This window comes from Balaenoptera ricei, chromosome 7, assembly GCF_028023285.1.
Source record: "Balaenoptera ricei isolate mBalRic1 chromosome 7, mBalRic1.hap2, whole genome shotgun sequence".
NCBI classification, from domain to species: Eukaryota; Metazoa; Chordata; class Mammalia; order Artiodactyla; family Balaenopteridae; genus Balaenoptera; species Balaenoptera ricei.
In genome coordinates, this window is record NC_082645.1 from 118,780,531 (window position 1) to 118,802,968 (window position 22,438).

At 53.0% G+C, this 22,438-nt stretch overlaps 1 protein-coding gene across 3 annotated transcripts; it reads right to left on the reverse strand.

Moving 5' to 3' along the window:
* Positions 1–740: 740 nt before the first annotated feature.
* RAB17 (RAB17, member RAS oncogene family) lies at positions 741–21,856 on the reverse strand. Of its 3 annotated transcripts, none has more exons than XM_059929012.1 (6): positions 21,512–21,845; positions 15,319–15,478; positions 5,932–6,083; positions 4,573–4,686; positions 1,862–1,955; positions 741–1,594 (listed from the first exon to the last, which is right to left on the reverse strand). In XM_059929012.1, the coding sequence occupies exons 2-6, from the start codon at positions 15,473–15,475 to the stop codon at positions 1,482–1,484; spliced, it is 630 nt and encodes a 209-aa protein (XP_059784995.1). In that variant the 5' UTR covers positions 15,476–15,478; positions 21,512–21,845; the 3' UTR covers positions 741–1,481. The 3 variants fall into 3 exon arrangements, with proteins under 3 accessions (XP_059784995.1, XP_059784994.1, XP_059784996.1); XM_059929011.1 differs by having other exon boundaries at positions 4,561–4,686; positions 21,512–21,841; XM_059929013.1 differs by lacking the exons at positions 741–1,594; positions 1,862–1,955 and adding an exon at positions 1,972–2,254 and having other exon boundaries at positions 4,561–4,686; positions 21,512–21,856.
* Positions 21,857–22,438: the final 582 nt, after the last annotated feature.

The following is a 22,438-nucleotide window of genomic DNA, read 5'->3' on the forward strand; positions in this document are numbered from 1 at the left end:
TGTCAGGTTTCACCTGGAGATTGTCCAGGAAAGAAACCGTGTGAGTGCTTTTGGGACGTCCAGGAGCTCAGCGTCAACGGGGAAGGATGCTTCACATTCGTCCCTCTGTTGATCCTTACAGCTGATATAGTGAAGCCACCTTTCTCAGGGGGATGACAATGTCGTCTTATTTAAAATTTCATACAGAAGGGCCATCGGGCCTCTCTAAAGGCAGGAGCGACGTGAGCTCATGATGTGTCAGCACCAGAAAGATGTCCTGGGCCCGCCTCAGCCACAGCCCGCCGCCTGGGGCCCCTCAGTATTTACTCACCGTGAGCCCTCCTGGGGGATGTGCGGGAACAGACCCCCAGCTTACAATCTCACCGAGGACCACGTGATATAAAGTTAACCCTAAAAATGCATTCCAATATACAGTAGGTGCAGACAAATACTGTTTGATTCCACTTACACGAGGTACCTAGAATAGCCAAATTCATAGAGTCAGAAAGTACATTGATAGATTCCAGGGTCGGGGGTGGGGAGGTGGGGAGGGGAATGGGGAGTCAGGGTTTAATGGGGACAGAGTTTCCGTTTAAGAAAGTGAAAACTTCAGGAGATGGATGTTGGTGAGAACTGCACAACAATGTGAACGTACTTAGTGCCACCGAACTGTACAGCTAAGTGTGGTTAAAATAGTATGTTTTATATTATGTGACTTTTACCACAATTAAAAAACATTTGGAAAAATAAAAAAGACCACATGATAGAAATCGGTTTACTTTTCGGAGAAAAACTCATACGCGGTACAAGTTGCACCTGGGCTCGAAGTCTGAGTCCTCGCGCGCGTTGTACAAGAACCACTTCGTATTCACAGCGAGGAGCAGAGAGTAGGGGGCCTGACTCCCCCACCCCCATCCCCAGCTGCCCTCTGTCAGGCACCGTCCTTCGGGGGAACCTCACAGAGATCCAGTGACGATGGACCGAGCCCCATGATGGTCACGCCATCTCTCCCTGGCACTGCCCCCTCCAGCTGGGCCTGCTGTCTCCTCTCCCACCTCCCAGGAGCAGTGTGGCCCCAAGCCCCCGGGCAGCCCCCTGCCCAACACAAAGTGCGTGCTGGGTGATTTTCCGATCTTTATTTCCCCTCTGACCATTTCATTCTCCAGTGTCTGGTGGCCAGGCAGCTAAGGGCAGGGTCACGCGCGCCCACCCCCAGGACATCCGGGATTCAGTCGGTATCTGATGTCTGGGAGGTGGAGCTGACACCCTCTGGGAGCCTTGGACACGGGACCCTCCCCTGAATGATTCGCACCAGCTTGGGAGGTGGTTATTCTAAGGGATGCCCTCTTCCAGAGCCTCTAGGACCCAGGAGCAAGCCAGCATCGACAGTGAATCAGGATAAGTGCCACAATCGACATGGAGCTGGCGGCGGCTCACCCTGGGGACCAGTGGGTTGTGGGCTGGGGGCATCCTCCCCACGGCCTTTCCTGGAGTGGCCCCTTCTAGCGGGCGCAGCATCTGCCCCGCCCCGGGGGCGTCTCATTCAGAGCCAGCCGTGCATCTCCCTGCTGCCTCTGGCCCTCCTCCTTCTCTTCTCTCTGCAAAAGCTCTCGGGCTGTGGACGACAGAAGGAGAAGGACGTGGCCTGGTTGGGAGGAAAGTCCCGCAGCCCGGCACTCGCCTTGCACACGTGGCATCCCCCAGGGTCCCACCCTCCCTGATGTTTTCCAGGAACCAGGAAACACGGGCCCTTGACTCCTGCCCACTTTCCAGGCCCTGGGGACGTTCTGCTGGGCCCCAGGATGCCAGAGAAGAAGACCTGTTGAAGACCCAGTGATGGTCTCCCCACCCCCTGCTCTGGGGTCGGAGGCTGGTCACTCACCGACAGCACTGAAGACTTCAGTCACCTGGTGGTTCAGTTTGGCCGAGGTTTCCATGAACAGCAACCCCTTGCTCTCTGCAAACTCCCTCCCTTCCTGACGGAAATGGCCACGGAAAGCCCACATCAATCATCAGAAGTTTCCTGAGAACACTTACATGCCTTCTAACAGGAAGACCCAAGAAACACCGAGAAACAGTTGCACCAGCAGAGAACGTCATTCCTCAAGTTCTGTTTCTGGGGCTCCTAGAGAAGGGGGCCCAGACCAGGGAGCAGGGCAGGGCAGGGAGGGAGGGCGACAGCTGGCAGGGGAGCCCAGCACCCCCAGCGGGGTCCAAGGATGCTTTCCTTGGCGAGGTTCCCGCCCCTACCACGGCTCTCTGGCACCGGTGGGCTCTGAAACCAAGTGAGAACAGAGGAAACGTGGAAGGGGAGTGGGGACAGCCTGGTGGGAGCCCGGCCCTTCTCTGGGTCCCCCACCACCGTCCCACAGGGGTCCGGCCTACGTGGAGTGAAGGGTGTACGGAGCAAGGGTGTCTGGGAAATACCAGGGCTGCTCGTGTGGCCGAGAAGCGGAGAAGCGTTCATGGGAAGGCCGTGGTAAAGGAGGACCTGGGGGCCTCCGCGTGCAGGCCCCTCGCCTCTGGACCCTCCCAGGAGGTGCAGTGCTCAGTGCCTGACGCTGAGCCGGCCCCTGGGGGTTGGGCTGGCCGTGCCCACAGCATGGCACCCAGCGGTGTCTACTCCCCCCACCCCCAACGAGCTTCTCAGCCCTTTCCCAGACACAGAGAGATGGGGACATTATTACTTGTATTTTAAAGGACAAGGTGACCTGGTACAGCTGAAGACTCGGTGACTTCAAGTAGCTCATATCTGGGTCACATGAATGAAACTCAAATATCCCCCTTTGCCCCACTAGCTTGGGGGTTCCAGATGGGGTCATTTTAGGGGTTTGTCCTCGGGTCCAGTGAGCCTCTGGCCCCTAAATTGCAGGTCCCCAGCCCTCCGTCTGCCAGTTTGTCCTGGAGTTCCCCCAGGATGGGAGCCATGGTTACCTCACCCCCCGTGGAATGAGCACATCCAGTGCACAGATCTTGACTCTTAAATTCATTCCCCGACACTAGGAACCAGGGCTGTTTGGGGAAATGATTGATTCCAGGGCTGGGGCCGAGAAAGGGCAAGATGAACCTGGAACAACTTGGTGAGCCAGAAAGGAAGGAAGAGCTCAGAGAATAACAGGGCGGGGCGACAGGGCCAGTGGAGGGGAGGGCTCTCGATGGCCAAATCCAGGAGCAGATTTCCCCGCACCAAGAGAAGGGCATTAGTGGGAAAAATGATAAAATCTGAACAAGATCTGTAAGGTAGTTTGAACGTTCGTTTCCTGATTTGCTGGTTGTTCTGTGCTTATGTAAGATGTTAACATTCGGGAAAGCTGGGAGAAGGGCAGACAGGAACTTTTTGTACTATTTTTGCAACAATTTTTGTAATTCTGAAATTATTTTAAGATGAAAAGCCCCAAAATCAATGTAAAAGCTGCACTGGCCACAGGTCAGCTTGGCCTCTGCCCCAGCCGAGGCACCTGCAGCTCCGGGGTCTGCCCCCTGCCCCCCGACCCGCCCCCAAGGCCCAGCTCAGTGGGAGCTCAGAGGGAGCAAGAAGCCAGGGTGGGGTCTGGGGGCCCAGGGTCTACAGCCCAGGCCCCAGGGTGGCCGCTTCTGTGCAGTCTAAGCCACGGGGTCCCCCTCCCGCAGGCAGGGGTCCTGGGAGAGCGGAGAGGAGGCCCCTCCCGCCCCTGAGCGGGGCCCCCGGCCTCCAGTGGGTCTCCCCACCCAAGCCCCGTCTCCCAACTCGGCCTGACCTGGGCTCCACACGCTTTTCCTAAATCACCCATCAGGTCCCCACCCCAGGGACTCAAGGCTGCCCCGGAATAAAGCCCCCAGTCCCAACACCAGCGCTGGGGTCTCTGCCTCTGAGTCCCAGCGCCTGCTCAGCACAGCTTCCTCTGGCCGCCCCCTGCCCCCAGACTCCCTCCCCTTCCTCCCGTGTGCTGTAGCCCAGCGCCCTCCCCCTCCTGCTCTCCCCTCACCTGCCCCTCCTCCCAGAGCCTCTCCTAAAACCCACCCCCACATACACACACACAGACACCACTGTACACACACGTCCTGTACACACACACACGCACACACACACACGAACCCCTTGCTCCAGGCTCTCATCACTTTACAAGCATCTGCCTAGAGTATTTATTCTGCTGTTGGTCATTTTACAGAAGAACTGCAGCTTTCGGGTTCTCTGTCCCTTGCTCATTTCCTAGCAAAACATTTGGATTTGCCCCTTCTTGAATAGTTTATTGAACACAAAGAGGAAGATCTGAAACCCGCATCACTCACAGAAGGAGAGAGGGTGGGAAGGGTCGTGGTTTCCTCAAGGAAACCGTTCCCTGCACTGCGCCCGCCCCTGCCAGCCCTCGGGAGGCTGCGGTGGTGCTGACAGCTCTCCCCGCTGCCAGGAGAAACCGTCTCTGGGTCTGACCTTCCCAGGAGAGACCAGAAACCTTTGCCCAGGAGGGAAACTAAAGTGGTATGTGTGTGTGTGCGCATGTGGGGTGTGTGTGTGTATGAGTGTGTGGGTAGGTGGGCGTGTGTGTTTGGGGTCCCTCCCCACTCCCGCACCAGGGACATAATGACAGTCTCCAGGCCCACCTCAAAGGTCACCTGCCGCTCCTGGTGGAGGTCCGTCTTGTTGCCGACCAGCACCACCACGACTTCTCCCGGGTGGAACTCCTCCTCCAGGTCCTTCAGCCACTGCTGTGCCTTGCAGAAGGAATCCTGAGAAAGGAAAACAGGACTGTCAGGCAAACCCGGTGGTCTTCCTCAGCTGTCCCAGGAAAGACAAGGCAAGTGTCGGTGGCTACCCTGCGTAAAACACAGGATCCAAGTGACCCACCCAAGGAATCATGAGTGATGGATGGGGGTGCTCTGTTCTGGGTACTCAGGGAAGACCACGGAGGGGCACAAACCCAACCGTGCAGCAGGAAGAGGGGCTGTCAGGGAGGGCTTCCTGGAGGAGGTGACCAACTTTCACTGAAGGAATCTACTGGTTGTCACGATTTTAACATAAAATGGCACATGTTCCAACTGGCCTTATGTCGGGCCCCAAGGGCTGTTGTGCCCCTTGAGCAGGGGTGGCTGGTCTTTCTCTCGCCTCGGGTGGTCTCGGCCGAAGGCAGCTCTGTCCCCACCCGGCCAGCAGGAGGCTGGGGGCTGCAGGAGGTTCCAAGTCAGACCTGGAGCTCTAGAGGCCTCCGCCCCAGGATGCCCTCAAGGACCACTTTGTGGGGAAGTGGCTGTCACCCCAAACCCTGATCCTAACTGCAGCGCCCCACAGACCCGGGAACGGGGCCTCTGCCCTGGGTCCCACGCAGCCCCTCACCCCAGCAGCCATGCTGACCCAGTAGGCCTGCTCTCAGCACTGCCGGGGCTCCAGGCACGGCACTCAACCTCCTTAATTCCACCAGCGCTGCCCTCTGACCAGAGCTCCCCTCCCCCCCGCCGCTCACATGCCCACCGCCACCTCCCTGCCCGGCCCTGCCCAACAGGGCTAATCCTGCTTCTCCCAACGTCTCAGCTAGAGCCTTCCTGCAGGAAGTATGGTGCCCCTCCTGTCAACTCCCACAGAACCCCACCCTTCCCTGCTGGTGCACTAAGCATCTGCTCACTTCTGTTTGGCCCGATGATATTCTGTAGAGTGGATATGCATCCAGGGGCCGTATCCTGTTTTCATAACACCCCCCTCACCAGCTCAGTGGGCACCCAAGGAATCGTGAGTGATGGATGGGGGTGCTCTGTTCTAGGTACTCCAAGAGGACCACGGAGGGGCGCAAACCTAACTGTGCAGCAGAAAGTGTTGTCAGGGAGGGCTTCCTGGAGGAGGTGACTGACTTTCACTGAAGGATTCTCCACTGGTGCTCACGATTTTAACATAAAGCACCAGCACAGGTCAGTCACATAATGCCTCCAGAAGGTTGCGTCCATGTGCCTGGGAGGGCGGGGACACACCCAGGTGAGCCTCACCTTCCTGGTGACGTCATACACCAAAAGCGCAGCGTTGGCACCCCTGAAGTAGAGGTGGCAGACGCTGTGGTACTTCTCCTGGCCAGCCGTGTCCCAGATCTCAAACTTCAGAGACGCAGCCCCCAAATCCACCACCTTTGTGAAGAATGCACCTGAAACAGAAGCCCAGAAGGAGCTTTACATGGAGGACGAGGTCTTTATCCACGGCTCAGCCTGGACCAGCGTGAGCCCTGGGCTCAGCAAACCAGCCAGAGACAGCCAGCCCTGTGCTTCCTGTCACCCTCAGTGGGGAAGGCTCAGCAAACACCTCTTCTAGAAGATGGCAGTTTCCAGAAAAAGCAAAGAGTTGCAAGGAATTTGCTGCAGACCTTTGCAGATTCCACAGAGGCTTTGGGTGGGAAGATAGATAGACTCTCAGGGTCCTATTCAAATCCTCTGGACGATGTGTGGCATGGAAGGGTCTCTGACAACCAGGGGTCCGATATGGCCCCGAGGGTGTCCAGCGAGGCAGCTGGCATGCTGACGTCACACCAGCTCCTCCCCCGTATCCTTCCTGGCCTCCTGCTAACCTCCCGGCCTGATGCACACCTCTCCCTGCTGACCTCCCTTCTCCACGGACCTCTCTGCTTGGAATCCTTCCTCTTCCCCACCTCCCTACATGTCCAGCGGGTCTTCGAGTGGGAGCGCTTGGGGCAGTGCTGGGGCCCCCTTCCCCGGGAGTGGTCTATAGCAGCCCCCTGTGCTCATCACTCACCCACTGCACAGGTAGACTTCTGTGTTCTCACCTGTCACCCCTGAGGACAGTGAGCCCCTGGAGGGCAAGGACTTTCATGCCTTCTTATCCCTGCTTGATAAGTACACACAGCGAAAGATCTATCCCCAAGCCGTTCACTCGACATACTGGGCAATCCACCTTTCATCTGAAGACTGTTTTCCCCTTAGCATAGCTTTCCAAAGTGTTGTGACTTTAAGATAGTTATTTAGTAACACCAGGATGTTCTGTCCCCAGAATGTAAATTGGTGCAGCCACTATGGAAAACAGTATGAAGGTTCCTCAAAGAACTAATAAGAGTTGCCATATGATCCAGCAATCCCACTCCTAGGCATATATCCGAACAAAACTATAATTCAAAAAGATACATGCACCCCAATGTTCACAGCAGCACTATTCACAATAGCCAAGACATGGAAACCACCTAATGTTCATCGACAGATGAATGGATAAAGAGGTGGTACATATATACAATGGAATATTACTCAGTCATAAAAAGAATGAAATAATGTCATTTGCAGCAACATGGATGGACCTACAGATGATCATACTAAATGAAGTGAGTCAGACAGAGAGAGACAAATACCATATGATATCACTTACATGTGGAATCTAAAACATGACACAAATGAACTATTTACAAAACAGAAACAGACTCACAGACATAGAGAACAGACTTGTGGTTGCCAAGGGGGAGAGGAGGTGAGGGAGGGATGGATGCAAACTAGTATATACAGGATGGATAAATAACAAGGTCCTACTGTATAGCACAGGGAACTATATTCAATATCCTGTGATGAACCATAATGGAAGAGAATGAAAAAGAATATACATATGTATACCTGAGTCATTTGCTGTACAGCAGAAATCAACTATACTTTAATAAAATAAATTAAAAAAAAAAAAAGATGTTCTGCCCCCATAACGTATGGGGTATGTCATATACAGAACTAGACCAGGGACTGGGAGGGGCCAGGGGTGGGACTCCAGGCAAAGCTTCTGCCCTGCCCAGACCCGGGCTGGGTTGGAAGCTTGTTGGGAGATTCTGGTAAATGTAGCCACATGCTTGAAGTTAAATTTTTCACTCCAAGGCCAGTGTGTTAGTGTCCTGGGGTTGTCATAACAAATAACCACAAAATGGGTGGCTAAAAATAGCAGACATTTATTCTTTCAGTTTTGGGGGCCAGAGGTCCAAAATCAAGGTGTCTCCAGTGTTGGTTCCTTCCAGAAGTTCTGAGAGGGAATCTGTTTCACGCCCCCTCCCGGCTCCTGGTGGGGACCGGCAATTGTCGGTGGTCCCTGGCTTGTAGATGCATCTCTCCCATCTCTGCCTCTGTCTTCACATGGCCACCCCCTCTGCATCTTTGTGTTCTCCTGTTACAGAGACACTGGTCATGGGATTCAGGGCTCACCTGAAATCCAGGAATATCCTTAACTAGTTACATCTGCCAACACTCTTTTTCCAAATAAAGCCACATTCACAGGCACTGGGGATTAGGAGGAGCACGAATCTTTTGGGGGACACAATTCAATCTGCTACAGACAGAGAATAAGAGACAAGTCTGGGCTGAGACATTTAGCATAGAAAGGGTAAGATCATGATTCTCTCTCATGAGAATCTAGTTTGGGGCGACTCCTAAGTGGAAACTGCCGATCCACCCTCTGCCTGCACATCCTGCATTTTTCTGCTCGTCCGCAAACTTGAAGTCAGATACACTTCCTAGGTGTTATGGACTGAATGACTGTATCCTCCCAAAATTCACATATAGAAGCCCTAACCCTCAGCATGATAGTATTTGGAGATGGAGACTTTGGGAGGCGATTAGGGTTACATGAGGTCGTGAGGGTGGGGCCCTCAGGATGGGATTAGTGCCTCTGTAAGAACGCACTCCCTCTCTCTCTCGCTGTCTCTCCCTCTGTCTTCTTCCCTCTGTCTCCTCTCTCTGTCTCTCTGTCTCTGTCTGTCTGTCTTCTCTCTCTCTCTCTCTCCCCTCCCTTCCATGCAAACACAAAGAAGAGGTCATGTAAGCACACAGCCAGTTACCTAGATGGCAGCTACCCATAAGCCAAGAAAAGAGGGCTCAGGATGAAACCTGCTTTGCCAACACCTCGCTTTTGGACTTCCAGCCCCCAGAACTGTGAGAATAAACCTCTGTTATTTAAGGCACCCAGTCTGTGGTGTTTGTTACGACAGCCCAGCAGAACACGACACCAGGTCAAACAAAGCCCATCAGTAGGACTGACAGCTCCCAGCTCATACAGGGCTACTGTCAGCACTGAGCAGGACAGAAGCTCCATTAAGACTGATGGGGTCATGAGGGTGAGGGCCACACCTGGGCCTTGGAGGGAAGTCTATCAGCTGCAACAAACTCTGTCGACTTGCTTCAACCTTAGAGATCCCAGCTTCCTCCTTTACCAAGAGTCAACAGTGCCCTCTTCCCAGGGCGGTTGTCAAACCCAGGAGAAAAGAGAGGAGGTGCAGGGTGTGGCACCTGACGCCCCTTCCTCCCCTCCCTCTCCACTCTCCCGGCTCATTGTCTGGGAACAGCAGCCTTTTATCCACACCCTTGGTCTGTTTGCTATCAGGTCAAATCACACTTCTGCGCGCGATTTTGGTTTCATCCTAAAAGTCATCGCTGCCAGGTTACAGGTGGGCGTAAAATTCAGGTTTGCCTCCTTTGCTTAACAATCTTAGCTTCTGATATTTTCCTTTTCTACTCTGAAAACGATGGCTGGTGGTTGAGTTTAAATCAATGTAAAATCCCAACCGATTTCCAAGGAGCGCAGGGTTTTCACACCGAGCAATGACGTGGCATGAGTTGCTGTTGGATATTCACAGACCGCAGCACCTCGTCTCCCCTGGAGAGAGACACAGACCCCCCAGGTGGGCCCCTGGGCTGGTATCCGAAGCAAACTTCCACCCCCTGCCCCGTGAACTCCTGGCTCCAACCCACAAAAGAGCCCACATGTATTACCTTCCTTGTTCAGAAACCCACTGACCATATTTTCTACCTGTTCACAGCTAAATCCAAAAAGTGATTAAAAAATTAACTTCTGAGATATTCAAACAGACTGGGAGATTTTTCCTGAAATGATGTTGGCAACAAGCTGGGGCATGGGGGGCAGGATCGGGCCCAGACCCGGAATTGTCCACGTTTCTAGAATACGCTGGTGGAGATGACACACCGACACATTTTTACCAGACGTTACTCTGAACCGGGGCCACCTGGCACTGCTTTATATGGTGACACAAAGCAGCGCTCCAGCCTCCTCTGGCCCCAGCACAGACCTCAACACAGGAGCCCCAGTGGTGGGGACACTTGGGGACGCTTCCGGCCCCCTCCCCAGCCTCTGGAAGCGGGCGTGCCTTCCACTTGTTGAGCTGAATGGACCCCCAGTGGGCAACGAATGACAAGAGAATTCACTGGGGGTTGCTCTTCAACTTGCATTTTGTTGCCCCCAATTAAAAGGTGTCTCAACTAAATGTTAACACAAGGAAAGGTTTTGCTTTTTGACCTTTTAGTTTAAATAAACAGCCGACCCTGCTCACTGAAGCCCTCTCTGCAGCGTTCTCTTTTCTGTAAAAGTCACGAGCTGCTTCCTGGTGGAAGGGAACACGACATGGGTGACTTCTCAGGGTCACCTGGGCTCCAGCAATGTTTCATTCCGCAGGGAAGGGAGGTGGGGCGAAATCCAGTACCTTTTGCACCTTCCCTGCCCCAGGCAAGGCCCAGCTGGTCCAAACTGGCTTCTGCCAGCAAATCCGAACACAAGCACTAGATGTCACCACCCCTCCAAAGATGTCACTAAAACGTGTAGCGCCGGGAAATGGGCCAGAATTTCCCCTGCTGCTGCCCTTCAGGATTCCAGAATGAGGGGTCTGCGGGAGCTCAGTGGGATCTTCGGAACCTCTTGGTGCTCCAAGCCCCCAGCCACCATAAACGCTTTTGGGAGCTGCCCACCTCCCCTGCCAGCCCCTCTCTCAGGTGGGCCTGGCGGGCTTTGTGGTGCTGGGGCGGCCAGGAGTTCAGGGGGTTCTGGTCTCTTCCCAGCAGGCCACGCCCTCGGGAGGCAATGCTCAATTCTACTCTGGCTCTGCTTTGGGTACAAGAGTCTGCCACCGCCTGTCACAGTTACGGCTCCGGCTTCCTCTGGATGGACAGGTCTTGCCGCAGGGCGGCTGGAACCCTGTCTCGGCCCAGGCGCTGTTCTGCAGAGCTGTGTCCAGTGCTTGTGTAACCCTCCACTGCGGGGCCACCCCCCACACACACCCCGACAGATCCAGACCCTCTGGAGGGGCCCAGGGACCCCCGCTCTTCTCCAGGGCTGGAGTATCTTGCAGCTGGCCTGCCCTGAAGGCAGCACCACCAAAGACATGCCAGGCCCTGGTCCCACCCCTGCCCTCGGGAGTGTGAGGGTGGGCGTCTGAGGAAAGGGGGCAGCAGGAAAGGGTGACAACTGAAACCGAGCACGACCCTGTGGGGCTCCTGGGCACGGACGCCTTTCCATGCCCCCCGCTTCTTGTTTGTAGGGACAAGACTCCAGCCTCCATGACCTTCCCTGAGTTCCAGAGGGCAGATTGGAACCGATGCTAATCAAGGAAGGGAGGGCATGCAGAGACAAGGCAGGAGCAGCCAAGAAACAATAGTGTAGCCTTGGGGCAGGGTCCTGGTTCCGCCTCAAGGGATACACATAAGGATTTCCCTGGTGGCACAGTGCTTAAGACTCCACCTGCCAATGCAGGGGACACGGGTTCGAGCCCTGGTCCGGGAAGATCCCACATGCCGCGGAGCAACTAAGCCCATGTGCCACAGCTACTGAGCCTGTGCTCTAGAGCCCGCGAGCTACAACTACTGAGCCCGCGTGCCACAACTACTGAAGCCCATGGGCCTAGAGCCCATGCTCCGCAACAAGAGAGCCACCACAATGAGAAGCACACACACCACAACGAAGAGTAGGCCCCGCTCGCCGCAACTAGAGAAAGCCCGTGTGCGGCAACGAAGGTCCAATGCAGCCAAAAATAAATAAAATAAAATAAATTAATTTTTTTTAAAAAGGGATACACATAACAATATCTTTGAGCTCCTTACAGAACTAAAACCCCCAACAAATAGATGTCAGCATACATCATTCCAGAGAAGATCACGGTTTGATAACCTCATCAAGAGACCACCTGAGGCCAGATAAAAAGAGTGCAGGCCCTGCACACACCCTGATCCTTACCAGCAACCCTGGCCTTGAACCATTGTTATAAAACTCCTCACTAAATCCTCCCGGGTTGGGACCCACAGTTTTCGAGGGCAGGAGCCTGCTGTCTCCCCCTCTGCCTGGCAAAGCAATAAAGCTATTCTTTTCTGCTTCACCCAAAACTCTGTCTCTGAGATTCAATTCGGCACCTGTGCACAGAGGCCGAGTTTTCAGCATCCCAACCTTAAGTCATAACGTGGTGATCCGTGACTTGACATCCTTGGTCGACCTTTCACGAAGCCCTCCCCCCCATAGAGAGGACTGTACATCCCATTTTACAGATGAAAGCATGGTGCTGAGAGCCTAAGCCCTTGCCCTCGGCCATCCCCTGTCCCCTCGTTTGTAAGTTCAGCTCATATTTACCAAAGGTTTCCTGCAGGCCAAGCCCTGGGCAAGGCACCACCACCTTGTTCCCCCAGCTGCCCCCGGGGAGGAGGTGAGGGCCCACATCCTCTCCCTATGGCTCTGCTCCTCTTCTTATCCCCCATAAAGCCAAGCCGTAGCAAGAAAGCAATGGGCATGTCTGCCTTCAAAAGGTTTCTGTACAACACAGACTGTCTCCCTTAGATTAAAGGGATATTCGCGGTCCATTGCCTCCTCTGAAAATTGAGGGAACTTCCCTGGCAGTCCAGTGGTTAAGACTCTGCACTTCCAAAGCAGGGGGCGCAGGTTCGATCCCTGGTCAGGGAACTAAGAACCCACATGCTGCGCGGCGTGGCCAAAACAAAAAAAAACAAAAAAAGGGGGGATGTCTGCTTTTATAATAATATAATAATTATCATAGCATAATAATTAATAAAATCACATAGAATATAATACATGACTAAATATCATATTATAATAAATAATATTATTTATTTATTTCTATAATAACATAATAATCCTTACAATATCCACCTGCAAAGTTCGTAAGAATGTCACAAGGTGTACAAGGCATGTGAAGTAGGCCCAGAGATGTACGTGGCAGAGACCATCATCCCCACAGGGGATTTAGTTCCTCAAAGCAAAGGAGGGCGTACTCATTTCTACGTCCGTTACACCCAGCTCAGTGGCTGGCACCTAGTAGGTGCTCAATAAATAGGCTGGTGGCTGATTGAATAAAGGACCGCTAAACTCACCTAGAGGGCTGCGGGCCACACCACTGAGACACACCCTCCCACCCGCAGCCCAGGAAGCCGGAGTGGAAGCCAAGGCTCAGGGTACCAGCCCCAGGGCAGAGGCGGGGTCCTGGGGGGATGAGCCTGGGCCTGGGGGAGGGGCACGGGCAGGAGGAGGACGGCCGGGGCCAGGCAGAGGACCAGGAGTGGAGAGGGCGCACGCCGGCCTGCCACCCAAGCAAAGGCCCCCCACCCTGACCCGAGCCCGGGCTCTGTGCACCCTCCTGACCCTCGTAGGACCCCTGAAGAGAGCGGGGTGACTTGGACAGCCTGGGGAGGGTGACAGCTTGGTCCCCGACTTGCTGGAACTAAAGGAAGTGGTGGAGGTGGCTGGAATCGGGGAGACAGGGCACCCCACCCACCGTCCACGAGCTGCAGCGTGCTGGATCTGCGGGTTTCTCACTTGCGAGAGTGAGCGAACTTGTCTGCGCTCCCCTTTTCCTCCCTGGAAATACAGAACGCCAGCACCGCCCGCAGGCTCGGCCTGGCTCTGTGTTTACGGGGCCTCTTCTGCCCCGCAAGGTAGGTCAGAGTTGCAGGCCTCCCTGGGCCCACTGAGCTAAGTTCTCGGCTCACAGTGAGCCCCCAGGGCCACTCCATGCCCGCTGGAGCCCACCCCGTGGCCGCCCACTGCCTCTCTGGATACTGGCTCTCGAGCAGGGGTCCTAAACTTTTGCGGGCAAGTTCCCTGTAATAAACATTTTAGGCTTCGAGGGATGTACTGTCACCATCGCCAGCAATCAACTCAAAGCCGCCCTTCCAGAGGGAAAGCAGCCACAGAGGATACGCAGGCGCGAGCGGGGCTGTGTCCCCATAGAACCTTATTTGCAAAAACAAGCAGTGCCCTGTGAGCCGTGGCCTCAGACCTCGGTCTTAGAGTGAGATCCAACCCGACAAGCCGCCCGGTCTGGCCCCTGCTGTCTCCCTCCCCCGAATTGGAATCCAGGTTCACACCCAGGCACACAGCCCTCGATATCCCAGCTCAGCCTGGCCCCTTTCTGTGGTCTCTGCTCTCAACGAAACCGACCTTGAAGCCAGACTTGGCACTTTGTTATATATTTTTAAAGCCCAGTCTGATATCACGGGTGAGCGGTGTCAACTTTCCTGCTGATGGAGAAGAGATGGCCCTGCGTGCCCCTCAGCTGGCCTGAATCCACGGTCTTTACCAGCTCTCCCCGTGTTCCCGTCCTGGGGCCAGCCCTTCACTCTGCTTCTGCCCTTCTCACCACTATTTCTGGGGGCCTGGCCCTGGCAGATCCCTTCGGGCCCCATATTCTTCAGGGACTCAGGAACCACCCTCCTGAGAAGATTGAGGGCCCCCAAGTAGTTAATACCATTTGCTGAATTTTGTGCTCTGTTTCTATGTTGGTGTGTCTGTTTGGCATCTTAGAGAATCCTCCACACCTAATGTGGGCCTGGGACAGAGGTCACACCCAACAGATACTTGCTGAGTGAGTGAATGAATGGATGAGTGAATGAATGGATGAGTGAGTGAGTGAATGGATGAGTGAATGAATGGATGAGTGAATGAATGAATGAATGCCTGCCTCCCAAGAGGACTGGCACAAAGCACACACTGGGTTTCCCTATTTTAGGTGGGAAGTGGGGCTTTTCACCCCCAGACAGGATGTGAAGGAGACCAGTTGTCCACAGATGCCCCGAAGTCCCTCCCCTCTGAAAGCCATGACTTGCTATCCTCTTTAAGCAGTGCCGTGAGAGGGGCTTCCCTCCCTGCCGCCCCTTCCCACAGCACCCACCCCATCCGCCAGTTGGGTAAGCCGAGTCCAGGCAGAAAGGGAGCCGCGTTAGCAGGAGGGCAACCAGCCAGGGGGAGAGGCCGGCTTCTCTAGGGGGCTGAGTGGCAGAGCCTGGGGGCAGGTTCTTCTTCTGGGCTCCGCCCTCCACCAGCAGAAGCCCTCACACACCCAACCCTTTGGGGCCAGAAACTCTGTCCCTGATACACTACCCGCCCCCTCCCCGGCCCCCGCAGACTCCAGCTGAGCTGAAACCTGTCTGAGTTCTGGATTCCGTGTGCATGCCTGCCTGGGGTGGACCTCATGCCCTCCCTGCACGTGCCAGGCGCTGCCTGAGGCTCCAGGAGAGCCTGGGAAATTCCCAGGCGGCCTCGTCCCCAGGTGCCCCACATGTGGGTCAACAGCCCTGGCTTCCCCACCAGGAGACGAAGGAAGGGTGCCCTGTCCCGTCACTTACATCCCACGGTCGGCAGGATGCTCTTGAAGTCATTCTTCACATACTGGAGAGCCAAGCTGGACTTGCCCACAGAACCACTGCCCAGGAGAACCAGCTTGAAGATGCAGGGCTGGCCCAGGGCAGCCCCGGGCCGGGGGGCCCCATCCACCTGCGCCATGCCCTGCGGAGAGACAATGATGGGAGGAGGCGGAATGTCTGATGCCAAATAATCTCATCAAGTGCACCCCCGGGACGCTGCTGCCCTGGCTGAATACAGACAGCCTCGAATGGAACGGAGCTCCGAGTCAGAGGCACCTGGCTTGCCACTCTGCACCCCATCTCCCCTTCTGGAAAGTGGGGTGAACAATAGCTATAATATACGCCTGCTGTGAGTGAGTGAATGCAGGAGTGAGTGAATGAATGGATGAGTGACTGAATGAATGAATGAATGGACACAGAGAAACGGAAGACTTATCCATAGCAGAGTCCAAATTTCATACCGAAGCTTTCGTTCCCAGTGAGGTGTCTCTTCCACCATGACGGCTGCCTCCCGAGAGGACTGGCACAAAGCACACACTGGGTTTCCCTATTTTAGGTGGGAAGTAGGGGTTTTCACCCCCAGACAGGGTGAAAGTGTTGTGAGGTGCTCGGAAAGCGTGTCCACGGTGCCCGGCAGGGGCCAATGCATATGAACGGCTTCGTACCCTGCGAAGTAGTGATTGTGTGCTAATCATCATACTGGCTCATCTTCCTCTTTCCATCACCTCTCACTTTTGAAAAACCTACGACTTATTCCAAAAAGGTTCTGAAATACCTAAAAGGTACAGCACTCTCTCAGTTGTGGTTCATGGATTAAAATTGGTGTTTCAAGAAAATCTATTTACAAAAACACCTGGTGTTTCAAGGATCTCAAAACATTTTAGTCCTTCCCACTGTACTGAAACCTCAGAACCCACAGTGATACGCCCTGGAGAAAAACGGCTCTGTGATCAAAATTAATTTGGGCAAACCCTGCATGTGTTTTCATTGTAGAAAATTTCAGGCATGTACCAGAACAGAGAGGATGGAGGTCGTTCTGGTGGACCTCAGGCCTCCATCATCCACCTCCACAAGAATCAGCTGTAGCCAATCTTGTTTCACCCACATCTCCAAACCCCCCTCCCTCCGAAGATTAGTTTGAGGGAATTCCTAGACATCCTATTAATTCTCCTGCAGATCTCAGTATACGTACATGCATCCGCTTTTTCTCTGTGATTTATTTGTTGAAGAAATCAGATTGCCCTGTAGTTTCCAGTCTGGATTTTGCTGATTGCATCCCTTTGTTGTCACTGAATGTGTTCCCTTGAACCCTGATTTTCTGTAGCTTAGTGGCTCAGAGCAGAAACCTGATTGGATATAGGCTATCTTTCGGCACGAATACTGTCGTGAGTGTGGTGTGCATTTCCTCAGGAGGCAAATAATGTCCGGTGGTCTCTTTGTGATGCTAGCAGCCATTGAAAACTGTCCCTATGCCCACTGTTTCATTAGGGGGCTGCAAACTGCTGGCATTCTACTGTTATCATTTTGTCTTCGTCTATTACCTGGATTGCATCTAGAGAAAAGCTTCCCCTGAAAAATACCCAAACCCACCTCAGAGCCAGCCCGTCCAGTGAGCAGAGCCTCTCCCACCTCATTGCAGTGGGTGGGAATGGAGGAAGGGAAGGAGTTTTGAAGAGGGAGGGAGGAAAGAGAGAGCAGTAGGAAGCAGACCCTGTTCCCTCGCTGTCCCCAACAGGCAGCCACAGCCACAGACTGGTCTGGTCTGCCCTGTGCGGACAAAAGGAGAAGAATCGAGTTTGGGATCAAAGTTTCAAAACAAACAGGACTGAGTCCTAAATACCAACAAGACTTTCTAAACAGAAAGTGACTGGAGTTACAGGGTCTGGCAGAGAAGGGTTCACAGGCCCATCCACTCCCTGGGGAAAGGGACACAGCAGAGCTGAATGGTTATTGGAAAGCATGTCTGGAACCCCATCTTCAATGGGATGCTCTCAAGTTTCACCATCGGGGATGGTGCTGAATTGTGTCAACGGATGACATCCCGCCAGGGCACCCTGCAACTTCCTCTGCATCCCGCAGACCCACAGCTGCCCCGGGCGTTGGGGAATGGAGTTCTGCAGGGGCCAGTCCTCTCTCCAGAACCCACCACCCATGCAAGAATTCAAAGCAGTCCTTCTACAGATTTCTGATCCACTGGTAGAAATTAAACTCAAAGGCAAAATAAAATAAACACCAGGAACAAATGGGGGCGCCCCCCAAAGTGGCTGGCCCTCCAGGGATAAAATGACAGCCTATGATTCAGCTCTGCAGGCCAAAGGGCAAATCAGAGTCCGGAATGAGGATTGAAGCCCCAGGAAAGATAACAGAAAGATGTTGGCTCAAAGTTCAGAGGTTGCTAGAGCTGCTTATCTGTCAACCCCACTGCCTAATCATCTGGGGAATTTGCCTTATGGTGAAGCTGCTACATCTGCTCTCTTCTCTCTGTTCACCTTGATGCAAATCCCTCTCCCGCCACAGCCTCCTGTCTGGTCTCACAGCTGCCACCCTTACCCCACCCCCTCACCCCCGATCATGTGTCCAGTCCCCATAAATAGCAGTTCATAAAAGAGGGAAAAGTCTCTGCCATCGTGGGGCCTACAGCTCCCTGTTCCTCTCCTTGATGGAAATGATCTGTTTCCAACTCTACCTTAATTCATAGAATTATTTCTTTCTTGGTTCTCTCTCTCGCCGGGCCATAACTGCTCACGAAAGCAAAGATAGTATTCACTGAGATTACAGTAGGTGCTCAATAAATGTCTTGTGCATATCCGTGGGGATGGCTTAGCAAGTCATAATTAGACAGACATGCTGTTTCCACCGCATAGTTTGCACGGCCAGTCCAACCCCAGGGAGTTTGTCAAAAAGTGGGCTGGGATCTCTGCAGAAAGAAAGACCAGAGGAAGGGCATCCAGCAGGTGCTGAGACCAGCTTCCTCCAGGCAGCTCAGCCCGAGTGACCAAGAAAAGCAGAAAGTTACAGGTTTAAAGGCAACCCTGCATTCAGATTCAAGCAAGGTATTCAGATGAGGCTGCTGTAACAGCACGTAAAACCTTGACCAACTTAAAGTGGTTTTGCCTCCTTAAAGAGGTGGGTTGACTAATCAAAGCCGGAGTTGCTGTAAAGAGACAGCACTGCGCATGTGCAAGGCGGGCACCCACGTCTCCAGGATGACCCCCAAACCAAGAAGATCCAGACTGGGGAACTCAGAGAATAGAAATGTTGCCACCAGAGCCCTTTACGAAGGACAGGTCCTTTAATAAGGAAAATCTGGCTTCCAGGAGCGCGCGTAGCTTATAGTGACTGATTCAAGACTAGCCAGTTGGCTTCCAAGTTTAAAATTCCCTGAAGCCCTTAAATTTTGCCCCAAACCTGGATTGCAGAGACACGTTTGAGAGCCTTGCCGGTCGACCTCGAATTAAAGCTCTGTCTTTTCTCAAAAGCCAGTGCCATAGTGTTGGCTTCTGTGCCTGTTGGGCAGGGAGCCCTTGCCCTACAACACTGCGGGGGAGGAGGGGACCAAGGCTAATGGACCCGCCATCTCCACTGAGGCGCAGGGCGACCGTGCTCAGGGCCCCTGCCCGGCTCGGCTGCACACGGGTTTCTCCTGAAGCTGAGCAAGAAGCCTCCGGGGGTCCTGGCGTTACCCCACCTTACAGAGAGGCCCAGCAGCTTTTCTAAGAGAAAGATGCAGGAGTCCAAGCCAGAGCAGGCTCAAGGAGGAGGAAGGGGGGCGGGGGAGAGATGGATTGGGAGTTTGGGATTAGCAGATGCAAACTATTATATATTGGATGGATAAACAACAGGGTCCTACTGTATAGCACAGGGAATTAAATTCACTATCCCGGGATAAACCATCATGGAAAAGAGTATGAAAAAGAATGTATATATATGTATAATTGAATCACTTTGCTGTGCAGCAGAAATTCACACAACATTGTAAATCAACTATACTTCAATAAAACAAATTAGAAAAAAATTTTTTTTTGAAGCCAGAACAGGCTGCCTTCACGTCCACACTGGATTCACCAGGCACGAGCATCATTTCAGTCACTTACAGAGGCAGCAGGACCTGCACTCCACCCACATCAAGAACCGCTGGTGCAATGAGTCTGCCGGGGAGCTGCTGGCCCGACCTCATTGTCCAAAAGACGGTCAGCTCAGTAGCAAGCCCTCACTTACAAACCACTTTTTTTTTTTTTTTGGCCTAATGTGGAGAAACAGAGAGTAGAGTGGTGGTGACCAGAGGCTGGGGTGTGTGTGGGAAATGGGGTGATATTGGTAAAAGGGTGCAAACTTCAGTTGTAAGACTCACAAGTTCTGGGATCTCATGTACAGTGTGATGATTAGAGCTAATGCGGTATTATACACTCGAAAAGTGTTAAGAGAGTAGACCGTAAGTGTTCTCACCACAAAAAGAAATGGTAATTGTGTGATGGGGTGGAGGTGTTTTTGCAATATGTGAATGTACCCAGTCAACACGTAACATACCTTAAATTTATCCAATGTTATATATATGTCAATTGTCTCAATAAAGCTGGAAAAAAGGAACGCTTTTAAGAATGGAATTCACCAGGTTTCTGTGCCACCCCAGGCTAATACCTTGTTTCTTGCTAAAGTACTTAAAGCACCTGCTTAGAAGCAGATATTCCACTGATTTGTGCTGTAATTTTACATAAAGAGAAAGTTCTAACACACCTAACAGCAATTCTCAAGTATTTAAAGATACCCCTTCAAGTTTTCCTTGCTATTTATGTGCACTAATTAATAAAACTCTCCTTAAGTCAAGAAAATCTTTAGCCCCAAACATGTCTGAATTAACCAAAATCGGTGGAGTATGAGTAAACATGCCATTACTATGATACCACATACAGGTGACACATCTCTTTATCTAAAAACATTACTTTTCAATAAATATAAACACATAATTGTCAATATGAAAAAAAATGAAATTACCCGTAATCCCACACCCTTAATACAACGAGGGATGGTATTTTGCCTACTTTCTTCTAGTTTTTTTAATAAGAATCTTAAAAACAAACAAACCATCATTTTAACATAAAATTATGCATCCTACATTAAAAAAAAAAAAAGTAAGACATATCAAGGGCGGTTTTCCACATTACTGCGTATGTTGTAGATGCATTCGACCTATGTGTGTTTAATGACCACATAATACCCCTACAATGATTCCAATTTCCTGAACTATTTCTCTGTTACTGGATTTTTACTTGGCTTTAATTGTTTTTTCTCTGTAATAAGTAAGACTGCAGTAAGCATTTTCACGTATGAGTTTTCGTGTGATTACACGTTGATTAGAGGTTGAAGTCCTCTGTTCAGAGAGGGCTCCAATTGAAAAATGTGACTCCTGACTGCCCCTGGAATTTCAGGAAGATAGGGATACTGAAGTGTCTCTAAACGCAGAGACGTTCTCAAGAATGCCACGTTCGTGATCGGGGCCAACAGGGACGCCCTCCGGAGCGTTTCGGTTTTGGGCTTTTCATTTCTGACAAGCTCATCTCCTTGCGCCAAGGGAAAAAGGAGAGACTGCAAGTCCAAACCAGCCTTCCTGGGGGAGGGTCGCTCCAGGGATGCGTCTGATCTGCCGAGAGTCCGTCGCCAGCGAGCACGTCCTCCTCCAGCTCTCCCTGCCCAGGCGTGTAAGGAACGCAGGGATTACGGAGCAGTTGTTTACTCTGAGGTCAGCCGGTAGCACTTGGGCATAGTGATCCGTTTGAAATGGATTCCTGTAAGGGCTCCTATTCATTACTTTCAAGCCTTTAACTGGATTTTCCCAGAAGCCACCCTTTAAATAGGAATCTCCTTCCAGGACCCTGACCTAGCAACGTAGCAAGCCCTCGGGGACGAGCAGGGACACCGCTGGCACTCAGGAGAGCTCACGCCTGGCTCACTTCGCCCTTCTGTGCATGGGGGCTCATGCACAGACACACGTCAGACACAAAGGTGCATGCACGCATGACACCCACGGATACACTCCCACCCACATACATGCACACAGACACAAATACACACAGACACACAGATACAGACACACATCGATATTCACACACAGATACACACACACACACACACACACACACACTCGACAAAGCACGCAGAAGTTTAAACAACGACTCACCTCTTCCCCAGGCCTGGTCACTTCCAGTGAGCCTGATACCCTGTCATCACCGGGTCCCACAGGGCCCCTACATGTGTCCCTTTTCTCCCCACTTCTGGCCAGGGGAAAGTTTTGTTCCCTCAACAGGCGGGCTGGGGCGTGGCCGTGGCCCCGGGGCCAGGCAGAGGCTCACAGAAAACAGGTGAGAGGCAGCAGCCTCGGGCCAAGGCGATGCCCAGCCCCCTCTCCTCCGGAGAGGCTCTCAGGGCAAGGTCCGCCCTGGTCAGGTGGTCACCTGGGGCGGTGGAAGGCTGGACATTAATGCAGGCGCTGCTGCGGGTGCACCTGGGCACGTGCCGGAAGTCACGCTCCCATCCGCTCACCCAGCTCCACCTGAGTTTCTCAGTTTTGTTACCAGTCGCATTTCAATGCTGATTTATTATTTCCCTCTGCTCCTCCCTCGAGCTGTGGGGCTCTTTGTTGCGCTTGAAACTAGTAGCCCAGAAGAGAAGGAAGTATTTGGGTCAAATGAATTCATTCCTGCCACAAACAGCTGGGCGCCAGCTCTGGGGGGGCCCTGAGCCTGGAACCAGGGGCAAGGCAGGGTGTGCTGGTCCCGGGGTCAGACGACCCCATCCTGCCTGGATGTCTCTGGAGGGCTATATTTCCCTGATGCCTTCTCCCAGCAACCTGACTGCATCTCCCAGGAGGTGGGAGGGTCTGGGCAGGGGACTTTTTCCTGGTCCTCCCAAATTCTTCACACGACTCTAGTTGCGGAATTTCCCGCCTCAGCAATGATGGAGTAGCCTCTTTGAGATAAGATTTTCAGAGTCTCCGAGCACTGGGGTAGGGGGAGCCAGATGCTGAGAAAGGTAGAAATTTGCCGGCCACGAATCTGTCTGCAGACACAGTGTGCAGAAACCTGACTTTCTTTATGTTCTCATAACT

What these genes read in the sequence shown, in the direction of transcription:
- RAB17 (XM_059929011.1), bottom strand. Translation starts at nt 15,475, where the DNA reads ATGGCGCAGGTGGATGGGGCCCCCCGGCCCGGGGCTGCCCTGGGCCAG. An exon ending in TGTATGACGTCACCAGGAAG is followed by an intron (nt 4,687 to 5,931) that starts GTGAGGCTCACC and finishes TTCCTTTCTCAG; the next exon opens with GATTCCTTCTGCAAGGCACA. An exon ending in TGAAGTCTTCAGTGCTGTCG is followed by an intron (nt 1,595 to 1,861) that starts GTGAGTGACCAG and finishes TGTCGTCCACAG; the next exon opens with CCCGAGAGCTTTTGCAGAGA.